The sequence below is a fragment of the Pieris brassicae genome, chromosome 14 (genome assembly GCF_905147105.1).
Source record: "Pieris brassicae chromosome 14, ilPieBrab1.1, whole genome shotgun sequence".
NCBI lineage: Eukaryota > Metazoa > Arthropoda > Insecta > Lepidoptera > Pieridae > Pieris > Pieris brassicae.
In genome coordinates, this window is record NC_059678.1 from 3,616,035 (window position 1) to 3,628,422 (window position 12,388).

General features: G+C 35.7%; 1 protein-coding gene across 1 annotated transcript; it reads left to right on the top strand.

The window, feature by feature from the left end:
- The first annotated feature begins 921 nt into the window (after nt 1–921).
- Nucleotides 922–8,547, top strand: LOC123718075 (EP300-interacting inhibitor of differentiation 3-like). The gene is made up of 7 exons (XM_045674463.1): nt 922–1,044; nt 1,283–1,393; nt 2,040–2,158; nt 4,806–4,975; nt 5,612–5,799; nt 6,363–6,472; nt 8,444–8,547. Exons 1-7 carry the CDS (start codon nt 990–992, stop codon nt 8,513–8,515), a joined length of 825 nt encoding a protein of 274 aa, XP_045530419.1. The 5' UTR covers nt 922–989; the 3' UTR covers nt 8,516–8,547.
- Nucleotides 8,548–12,388: the final 3,841 nt, after the last annotated feature.

Genomic DNA, 12,388 nt, shown 5'->3' on the forward strand with positions numbered 1-12,388 from the left:
CCTTATATGAGATAGATGTAGAATAAAAATAGCACGGTCATGAAGTTTTAAGATCCCAAGCTGGAAGTTTTAATTCTTGATAACACATTGAATCCCATAGAAATAATTTGGGGAATATTGAAGCAAAAAGTTCCTAATAAAAAATAAAATAGACCTGCAAGTGACTCAAAATTATTTACAGAACAAGTTTACTCACAAATTAGTGCAGCTGATTGGCGAAATTTTTTTTAACATGTAAAGAAAATTGAAAACAATTTCATCAAGCAAGATATGATACTTAATTAAAATGCTGGAAGAGCGATTTATAATATACACCTCATCATCTTTTTCATCTGGAGAACAAGTTATGCAAGAGGAGTTCTTGAAATCGTTTTCTAGTTTGGAATTAGGTTTTTAATTATTTGTGTGATTGGAATTATATATAATACATTCGTACATTCAGTAACTATTGATATTTTTCATCACATATGTTCCTATCTTATGAACCCGATGCATAGAAACATTCTTCATACAAATAACTATATAATATACTTCATGTTCATTAATATTATAAGACTTAAATTAAACAGTATCAAGATAATTTAATCCAATTTCCCTAGTATTGCCAATTATAAATTTTTATTTCCTTATTTGCCATAAGGATCCGGTGGAACCATACTGTCTATAGTTTAGAAATATACTTAAATAAACATCATAAGTATTTAAAATTCTCGGCCATGTAAAGTTATCAATTTCTTCTCTTATAAATTACTTGTTGACATAAAAATAGAAATTGCATACTATATACATATCTGCTTTAAAGAATCTCGCTATACTACCATCCGCTTGTTGAGTGCATCCTAGGGGCTTTTTGGGGGGAAATCAAATTAGTGTAGGGATATGTCGCCATCCCATCTGGCAACACTGTTTCCGATTGCCGGATGTTTTTATTATTTAAATTTGGAAACGTCAAGTGACTATCAATCTTCCCAGTTATCAATAGATACATCATGAGCAATGAAAGAAAATCCCGGCTTCGAGATATACTTCAAGTTCTCAGTACAGGTAAGTTTTAATGTTTCTTGAAAATGAAAAGTAATCTTAAGACGCCAGTTGTTTCTCACAGCCATTGTAATAATTTTGAAGTTCACAGATAAAATAACAAGTTTAATTTATTTTATTCACTTAATATGTGAGTGTGTAATTAATTTGCAGAGTGAATAATTTTCTCTAAAATATTTTTTCAAGTGTCAAATGAATAGCTAAAACCCTTCATAATATAAAGTAAACAACTACTTTCTAGAACAAGAAAATGACAACAATGAAGAACGCATGAACCGGACCACAGCAGCAGTGCAAGAAGTACAGAATTTACTTGCTCAAGGCGGGGTAGAAGAACGAGTGCGGCATCCGGGTAAGTAAACAATTTTTTACTTATGATAATTACAACTAAGGCTTTAAAAGATTGCTATCATAGGAATTAATTGAGATGAGATTAAGATCAGATATAGTATTATTTACATACTTTTAGAACATAGCTTTTTTAATAAGTCATTTAGTATATACTATCATATATATCAATTGTCAAGATTAGCCTATATTGATTTAAGTGCATCAGAATTAGAACCATGTAAGAACATATAACATAAATTTTAATATGGTATGTTTATTTAATCAAAATCAAATAGTCATTCTTCTATGTACAATTTGTATACTTATGCATGTCAATTTACGCCATCTCTCTATCGTATAGCAGGATTCGTTCCCATACATTGTTATCATCTATATATTCCTGAACTGTATAATATCCATACAGTTTGGTAACATGATCTGGAATTTTGTTATATATCTGTATACGTTTCCCCATAAATGAGTCAGCGGTTTTATGAAGTCTGAAAGCTGGAAAAGCAAGTCTATTCTTACTTCTTGTGTTTAAATTAAGTCATTGTGCTTTAAAAATGTATTTATGTTTTTATAGATGTACATAATATGTTCATACAGATATTGGCAGGTATTTTAACAATACTATTTTCTTTAAATAATTCTATTTCTTAATATAGGTGAAAGTTATTTGGATTCAAGAGTTCTACGTGTCGCAAGTGACTTGGCGATCAGCTGTTCATTAGCAGTCAACGGCATCGAGAACAGATATGACAAACACGAGCTGGCAGTTCATATTGTAAGTATAAGTGCAATGGTTTTAACAAATTTCAATGTGTTTGTAACAAATATATGTTACAATAAGTTTTATTATAGGTACATTGTATCAGCACTGTTTCATTCAATTGATAATACATATTAAGTATAGACAGTACTAGTTGTGACATATACACATTTTTTTTTTTGGAAGAAGCGAATCATATACATCGGATTTGTTAAATGACCTTAAATAATATTAATTATTTATTTAATTAATTATGTGAACTAACTGAACTGAATTATATGTAATAGACAACAAATAATTGAGCAAATATGTGTCCTCAATATTAGTAAATTGGTTTCACATTTTATAACTTGGGAAAGAGATTATGATGAATATTGTTACATGTACTAGTGTCATTTTTGAATCAAATTTCATCAAAAATTTACCGTCACATTTTTTGGTTACGCGTCACATTTTTTGGTTACGCGTCACATTTTTTGGTTACGCGTCACATTTTTCGGTTACGGGCCATCTTGTTCTTGTCCCTACCACGGTTGATTCGAAGAGATTCGAAGCCATTAATTACAAAAATATATAATAACGACAATTGATGAAATTCTGTAATAATCTTGGTAGTAATAAGGTGAAATTAAATAATTGTACTATTTGTATTCATATCTATGATAATAAACGCCTTTTGTCAACTTTATCTAATTTAACTTACATTTACTGTAAAGTTGCATATATTAGATCATTTTTCGAAAAATAAGGTCATAAAGAAGTTTTACCCTTACGTGTGTACACTAGTACACGCACACATTAGATTTAGAAAGGAATACTTGTCTCAATTCCGTTATTAGAAGCGTTCATAGTTGGATATGACAAGGAATATTCTAGATTATCTTTCAAAGTTTTATACTATCTTCATAGTCGGTCATTACTGACAACGACATAGCAGTTTATAAATTAAAAGCGTTATTTACGACCGTTAATTCTTTTACCTTTATTATATATTTGTATTTCTAATGATAAATGATTTTTTGCTTATACTGACTAAACAATACGTTTGCCACAATACCAATTGCACCAAAGGACGGTAGTCGCGTCAAGCGCACGTAATAATCCTTCTTAAAGATCTCCTGGCGTTGGGCTGTAGCGATAAGGGCACCACGGAATGCAGAAAACCCTGACGTTATCGGAAACACGTGGCGATTTTATCCTGATAGTATTGTTACGAAGACGGGTCGACTGCAATGTTTCTAGATTTTTCCACTACTTAGAGAACTTTTCAGCAGGCTGTAATATGATTTCTGACCGTTTCAGGAGAGGGTCAATCACATATTAGAAAATTGTAATTTTCATAATGTTACCCTAGTTTTCAGGAAGCTGAAACCTTTTTTCAGTCGGTTTCAGAACATGTGTAATCGAGTGGTGCAGTTTTCAGGAGACCCGTTTTCAGGCCTAGGTATACCCCTTTGATGAAGGAATATTCTTGACCAAACTTTCTAGGTGTGAGACAAGGACGAAATGCTATGAGAGAGAGAGAGAGAGAGAAGATCAGAACTTTCTCGAAACTAGACTGAGCACTCTAGAACGCCGTACGACAAGGACGAAGTAACGTGCGAAAGAGACAAAGAGTGCGGACGTTCTAGAATTGTGCAATCGCTACTCAGTAGCAAGCCCGCCTAGAGAGTTCTCGAATATTGTTTAGAATTATTCCCAGGGATATATAAGCGAGCCGAAACGCGACTAGTCCTTTAGTTTGGAATGCGATAACAAGACAGAAACACCGAAGCGATAAAGTGCGAATAAAGTGATTACAAGTGATAAAGTACTGTGTGAAGTGTGCATAAGTGAAGTAAGTGTGAGTGACTGTATTTTTAGGTGTTATTAGTGCATTTCTGCAATTAATTTGTATTCCATAAATTCCTCATTGATTTTTCAAGAAATAAACCTTTGAAGAAATCTACGGCATTTTCTATCCGATCCCCTAGCTCGTAAGAGTATTTTCTCATCTTCTCCGTTGGTTGCTTCCTCCTTTGCTGGTTCTTCAAGCACATGTTCCATGCGATAACGGGGAAATGTTCGGAATAGTATCTCCTTCAATTTCTCCCACAATTCAGGCGATTTTACCACTTTTCGAACGCCGTTGGAATTTCACCGAATTGTTAAATTTTCCAATCCACATTTGTATCGTATATCTGTCGAATTCCGGAATCAAAAATGCAGCACGATGAACTTTTGACTCATTTGGAGCTTGGCAGTCATCTTGAAGGCCGCGTAGAACCTTTACTACTTCTTTCTACCTTCTACCCTCATCTTTTTCCAACGTTGGAAGATCGAAAAAGTTGTGGTCTCTCTCATTCACTCTTAAAAACAATAAGTCTTAAATATGGCTATGGATTCTTCAATTGCGGTTTGCAGGCAACATGGCGGCTGACAGGATGTGACCGGTGACGTCACGTCCGTTACACAGAAGTAGAGTTTTTTAGTTTAGCTATCGCAATGCTGTATGTTATAGAATTTATTACACTATGTTTACCGAAATGTTCCAATTTTTTAGGCGTAAAAGGCGCCATTGTCAATTGTGTTACATCGTTTAGATAAGCGGAATGCGATGTTTATATGTTTCTGCTATTTGCTACAGAAGCAGATCTAGATGATTGACATCTTCAATCCACAGCGGCATAATCCACAATTCTGGACGTTTGCCTTCCCCCGTGAGGCTCCTGTTATTTCATCTCTTCATGGAACCTTTGCGCCTACACCGCCCGAACAGAGACCCAGGGCTCCTAGGAAACGAGTCGAGAGGCAGCAAGCTGCCCAATTGAAAGCCCCCGAGAATGTGGAGAGGCGAGTTGCATCAGCTAATAACTAAATAAGCTTTTTGTTTTTATTTTTAAACTAGCTGCCCCGCGAACCTTTGTAGTTCATACCAACATGGAACATTAGGCTATGCTACCCCAGAGACTGTTCACTATAATTTGAATTTGATTTACACTTCGGTCTAAGTAACACGTGGTTGGCTATGCTAACACCAAAAATTAAAAAAGTAGAAATAATTTAATTTCACGGTATTTCGTTTACTATGAAATAAATTTAATTTATACTTTAGCCTCAATAACACGTGGTAATCATGATATTGAATTGTAGCTTATATGACACGTTTGTCATTTTACCATAGCAGTGCCATCTTTTGATTGTCTCAACCCAGTCGAAAAGTATCGACATCTCTTAGGATCTTTTGGAGTTAACAGATAATTGTGACTGACAATTAATTATAGACAAATAATTTCCAATAAAAAAAATTGCGACTATAATGCCTATCTCTTAAGTTGGATCAGACTGCTCACGGTGTGCCAATTTAATTTAAAATCGGTTAAGTAGTTTAGGAGTCCATCGCGGACAAACATCGTGACAGGAGATTTATATATATTAAGATTTTTGTAACGCGTAGACACTCTGTAATTAAATTATGAATTATTCCAGCTTGGAGAAAACTGATGAAGGCTCTGAGATGGTGTCCCGGGTTAGCCGGTTTATAAATAAAGCGTGTCGAAATGGACCAATCAGCTACTACCATCTTGTACTGGATCCTTCCAGCTTCAGTCGAACCGTTGAAAACATTTACTACCTATCGTTCTTAGTACGGGACGGACTTATCTCTGTATTTGAAGGTATTTTATGGTGGTATACTACAGGACCTTGGTGACCAGTCATCGTAGCCTATGGACACCCATTTTTAGCAGGCGCGTTGCCGGAGTTTGAGGAAGAATATTGTTTCTTTAATCATTTGGAGGTTGTTGGAAACCATCCACAGTTCGCTTCGCAAAAGAGACTGCTCTGTAAAGCGGAAAGTGAAAGACTTCCAGCCAGGTGATGAAAGAGCTCGGCTCGAAGGTGTTGAAATATCAGAATACTTATAGTACGGTTTGTAGAATACGCATGGAGACGCAAAGTCCTGACCTGACCCTCGTGAGAAACCGATTTTTTTAATGCTGTAGATGGCAACGGGCAGGCTCACCTGATCTTCGTGATACCGCTGCCCATGGACACTGAAATGCCAGAAGGCTCGCAAGGTTGCCTTTTAAGAATTGGTACGCTCGTGAATTGTGTTGGACGGATCGCTATTTGCATATTAGATTGATATATGTAACAGATACAGAAGTCTTGAGGCCCAGGCCTAAAAAGGTTTAAGCGTCACTGATTATATTAGTTGTTAATAAATAAATGTTTTCAGATGATGAATATGGTCTTCCCTTTGTGAAGCCAGTGACTGCGATGGCGTCACAGAATACAGCTGGTGACAAAAACCAACTCATTGTTTCTATCGATATGCAACGATGGCGGGTAAGTTGTGTATAATTTAATAAAATTCAATAAGATTTATATTATTACATCATGCTGGAACACCTCGTAAATATTTATTTATTAATAAAATACATACAAGATACTATATATGATCATCTTCCTTATTGGTGTGGGAGCCCTGAAGACGCGAAGTATCGTACAATATTAAAAATATCATTTTAACACGAATAACACTAGTTGAAATTATAACGAGCGGATTTTTAATCACAATCTCATCACCACAATGCTCCTCTGAATACTCGCATCAGAACTTTCCTGCGTTCCCTGAACGCACTGCCCAAAGTCAAGATGGCGCCTTTGCAGCCTGATTGGTCGAACAATTCGTTCTTTGACTCAAATATCTATATTAATAACTAGCTGCTCAATTTGGTCCTACGTCTCATCACCACAATGCTCCACTGAATACTCCATCAGAACTGTCCTGCGTTCCCTGAACGCACTGCCCAAAGTCAAGATGGCGCCTTTGCAGTCTGATTGGTCGAAACAATTCGTACTTTGACTCGTTAATCAAATGAATTATGATTCTTCAAAGTAACAGAAGGAATCTCAATTATTTCTGATTATCGGAGCATTCCTACACCGAGAACGGGTGCTACTTGTGGTGACAGGTCGTACTTGAATTCGTGTATGCGGTGATGTTTGTTATTTCGACTATTTGTGTGTTTATTTTTATTTTTGTTTTATTTATTTATTGTATAAGTGTTCTTAATATAAAGGAAGATGATGTGGTGGAAACACAAACTGTACACAGTTTTTCTATCCACCAGGACGTCGAACATAATTAAATCATTAACACACATATATATATACAAAGGCCAGTGACATATGAACTGTAAATTTATAACAATCAAACCATTCAAACGATTTAAAATTGCACGTAAAACGTCGTAAACAAATATAAACACTGACGCGCCATAGATAGCCGATGCTAGAAGCCTGTTCTTGTCGAGAATTCTCATTCACATACAGGATGAGTTCCTATATTCGCTTATATTTTTTTTAATGACGTATATAGCATAATTTATAATTGTTTGACTTATGTAGTATTTTTTAAATTTAAATTTAATATTGTTTCTTGTTATATTAGTAAGAAGTGTAGCTGGTATCGAGCTTATTAAATTTGAATGATGTATTCACGAGAATGTAAGTGCGTGCTCCTATTTCACCATGCCTCCTGCTGATGTCATGTGGAACATGGTGTAATGGTTGCAGCTTATAAACAAAGTTGCGGAGAGTTTATTGCCAGTTCTTCTCTTCCGTTCTACGCCCTCGATTGAACTGGCAGTCAATGTTTAAGAAGCATTTTAAATACATTTCTGTTTTTGACGTTCATAAGTGTACATTGTGTTACCTAAATGAATAATTTTATCTTCGATATATGTAATATAAAATACACAATATCGCTACTATGTACTCTGCCAACATACTCAGTAGGCAATGTCTATTAAGAGGGGATACTTCAGTTACCATAATATAATTTTAATTCAAGAAGCGTTGGTATCGGTTTAGATACATCCCTAGTTCTTAATGATACTGAATACTTGTAATATTAAGAAAAACACTTTTGGAACGGATTGAAGCTATGTATTATTATTAAAAACTTATAATTATTTACATAATTCTAAATTTTAATTTTTTACGACGTTTTGCGTGCTTTACAGCGTGCGTGGTCACGTTGACTGAAGACAAAAGGTGTTAAATGTCAAAATTATGACAGCTGTAGAGAAAGTTGTGTTATCTGTATTTATTGCCCCGAAGTTGGTATCGACTAAAAGATGACGGGTTTTTGCAGAAATTACTCACGGTGTCCTCTATTTAAAATTTAGGATTATGTAAATAATTATAAGTTTTTAATAATAATACATAGTTTCAATACGTTCAAAAAGTGTTTTAATGTGTAACAGCTATGTCAACAAAAGACAGTACTACTTGTAATATCATTGTTTGCAGGACCTGACGGAGGCGTTTGGCATAAGCAAGCCAATGATGGCCATAAAGAGGATCGGGGTTTCTGCTAAATGACAAGGGAAGGAAATAAAGATTTTTGATATCAACGATTTTTTTTTAATTTCCCATAATTTGCGCATCCGATGACGTCATACCCTAAGCGTTTAAGTTATTCGGACTAAGGATAAAAAACGTCAAACATTCACGTTCCGTCTGATGTACTTCGCTCACTCCAGTGAGCTTCCGTCCTGCCCTTCAGGCGATTGACCACCCCGGGACGGCCCAAGCCGAGGTTCGAGTCTCACAGGAGACGCCCTTGCGCTAGCCGCGGGACAAAACGCCATTCTGGCCGAGCTACGCTCGTCAAAACAGCCCGAACTGAGCTGTAAAGACCCTTAAGGCCAACAGCGAGATTCCATTCTCAAAAAAAAAACCTTCCGTCCGAGTCGATCGTGCGAGCGAGTGCGTCACGAGCGATAGAGAGGCACGATAGGCGTTTGGCCTGTGACGCATCTCTCTTTCACTCCATCGGCCGATGCGTCCGAGTGAAAGAGAAAGCGGCAGCGCACAATACGTGAACTGTTTTGTCGACTGTTTTTAAAGTGAAAAGTTAATGTAGGTAATTAATTCGTTAATTTATATAAACAAATTCAATTCGTTGGAAAGAATTTACCGTCACATTTTTCGGTTACGCGCTATATTTTTCTTGTCCCTACCACGGTTGATTTGAAAAGTAAAAATAGTAATAATTGTATTATAATTAATGAAATTCTGTAATAATCTTAGTATTAAGGTAAAATGTAATAATTGTATTATTTGTATTCATGTCTGATAATAAAAGTCTTTTGTTAAACTTTATCTATTTTAACCTTAATTAATAATTTAACCAATTTCTGTAAAGTGGCATATAAAATAAATCAATGGCGCAACAACCTTTTTAGGTCTGGGCCTCAGATTCTGTATCTGTTTCATGGTCATTTGTTAATCTAATAGGCAAATAGGTGATCAGCCTTCTGTGCCTGACACACACCGTCGACTTTTTGGGTCGACGGTTTCCTCACGATGTTTTCCGTTACCGTTCGAGCGAATATTAATGCACACATAGAAAGAAAATCCATTGGTGCACAGCCGGGGATCGAACCTACGACCTCAGGGATGAGAGTCGCACGCTGAAGCTACTAGGCTAACACTGCTTAAAGTGGCATATTGTAGATCATTTTTCGAAAAATGAGGTCATAAAGAAGTTTCTCTTACATCTGTACACATACACACATTTTACACATACATTTTTTTTAATTCTACGTATATAGTGCGTATTATCAGGGTGTCGGTTTCTTGTGACGGTGAGCGCATATCGTAAAAATTTACTCTGAAAATTTTTCCCTAAGGCGCCAAAAGAAATATAATCCTTCAATAACTAAATTCCATACAAACAAATTAAGGTACAGTTAGTCGATTAATTTAACACCATTATATATTCATTCATATCAGTCGCAATCAAATACGGTAACTTCAATACTACCAGGACGTAAGTATCGCTCGGTCGCTTGTGTCGATATAAAAATTCAAATTAATATTGTTACGAGCTAGGGGATCGGATAGAAAAGCCTTAGATTTCTTCAAGGGTTTATTTCTTGACTAATCGATGAGGAATTTATGAACACACAAATTAATCGCAGAATCCCACTTATTAACCACACAAAAACACTCACTAATTACTTAATTATGCCCAATTCACACAGTACTTTATCACTTCACTTTATCGCTTGATATCGCATTCGAAACTAACGCAGTTTGGTCGCGTTTTGGCTCGCTTATACATGTATATATATGTATGTCCCTGGGAATAATCTTGAACAATATTCGAGAACTCTTTAAGCGGGATTGCTACTGAGTAGCGATTGCACAATTCTAGAACGTCTGTAGTCTTTGTCTGTTTCGCACATGGCTTCGTACTTCTCGTACGGCGTTCTAGAGTGCTCAGTCTAGCTTCGAGAAGGTTCCAATCTTCCCTCTCTCTCGCGTATCATTTCGTCCTTGTCTCACACCTAGAAAATTCGGTCTAGAATATTCCTTCATCAAAGGGGTATACCTAGGCCTGAAAACGCCTGAAAACTGAACCTCTCGACTACACATGTTCTGAAAATGACTGAAAATATGTTTCAGCTTCCTGAAAACTAGGGTAACATGAGAATTACACGTTTCTGGTATGTGATTAACCCTCTCCTGAAACAGTCAAAAAGAATATTTCAGCCTGCTGAAAAGTTCTCTAAATAGTGGAAAAATCTAGAAACATTGCAGTCGACCCGTCTTCGTAACAATATGATACGATTGTTCGTTTTTGAGATGTTTATACGTTTAACTAATGTGGGCCGTGCGTTATGTTACCTAACAATAGTTAAGTTAGTAAATAAGTAGAAACGTAAACAAAACGAAGCCAAAATGAGCCCTTTAGAGTTTAGCACACTTGTTTTGTGGTCCCCACTGTATTATTCATCTTTTTCTTTAACCATTTGTTTACGTAGTGATAAGTTATTAATTACTTAATGACATTGTTTGTTCCCTTAATGTATCCCTAAACCTTTAAATATTAAATCCCGATTCTTTCAAAGATATAGTTTTATTCCATATTCCAACTTCAACGCTAGTTTATTGTAAACATAATTTTAAATAAAGTCTTTGTTAGTTTAAAAAAAAACAAGTTTTAGTCACTGCCTCACACTCGTAAATTGTATTTTATTATAAGTCACTTAGATTTACGAACTCTTCAATATGTCATGTTAGTTTTTTGTTAATCCAGCCTCAACCTCACTACTAATGTTATCTTAGTTATAAACTCATGTTTTAAACAAAGCCAGTTGTGCCAGCCTCGAACAAAGTGTTTTATTAGAAAATATTATCGACACCGAACTTAATTCGTGTTAAAACGATTTTATGTTGCAAGCATTTTTTACAAAGCAATACAAATATCTTATCCATCCTTTGATATATTTTTTTTGTTTCCACATAATTATTCTATGTTAACGTTTACATATACGACAGAACTACATAATAAAGAACACCGATAATTATATCATTAAAGTACAAAACATTGTAACCTAGAACTTGTAACTAAGAATGTCAACAATCAGTTCTTATGTACGTTCAAAAGTTGTGGCTCTCTAATGTTCTTGCTTTGAACCTGTAGATCCAGTCACTCCATTAAATCCAGATTAGGAACCGGAGGAAGACGTAGGTACACTGAAGCAAGCTCTCTTCTAGGTCAGGTTCATGTTCAGAAGGTTCAGGTTCATAAGTGGATACAAGGTGAATTTATTTTGCTTAATTGATATCAAATAAAGCAGTACAGCGATGGCAAATCCATATTTTAGATTAGCTGTTTAAGTAACTTAGTATATTTGTTCTAAATTAAGTTTACGTTTTATGGTACTGTTAAGAGCTAGGGGATCAGATAGAAAATGCCGTAAATTTCTTCATGGGTTTATTTCTTGATAAATCGCAAGGAATTAAAAACACAAATTTCTCGCAGAAATGCACTTATTAAACACACAAAATACAGCCCCTATTTAATTACGCAATCTTCACTTTATCGCTTCGGTGTCATCTCTTGATATCGCATTCGAAACTTAAGTAACAGGTATTTTTATGGAATCTCGCTGTTGGCCTTAAGGGCCTCACAGCTCAGCTCGGGCTGTTTTGGCAAGCGTAGCTCGGCCAGAATGGATCGTCCAGATCCGTTAGTGTTGTATGTCGAGGCCACCTACGAGCCTTTTTTGTCGGGATCGGGTAGTAATTGATGCTTTTACGCACCAGCGGATTGGGAAAGTAATAGGTCGCGTTTTGGCTCGCTTATACATGTATATATATGTATGTCCCTGGGAATAATCTTGAACAATATTCGAGAACTCTTTAAGCGGGATTGCTACTGAGTAGCGATTGCACAATTCT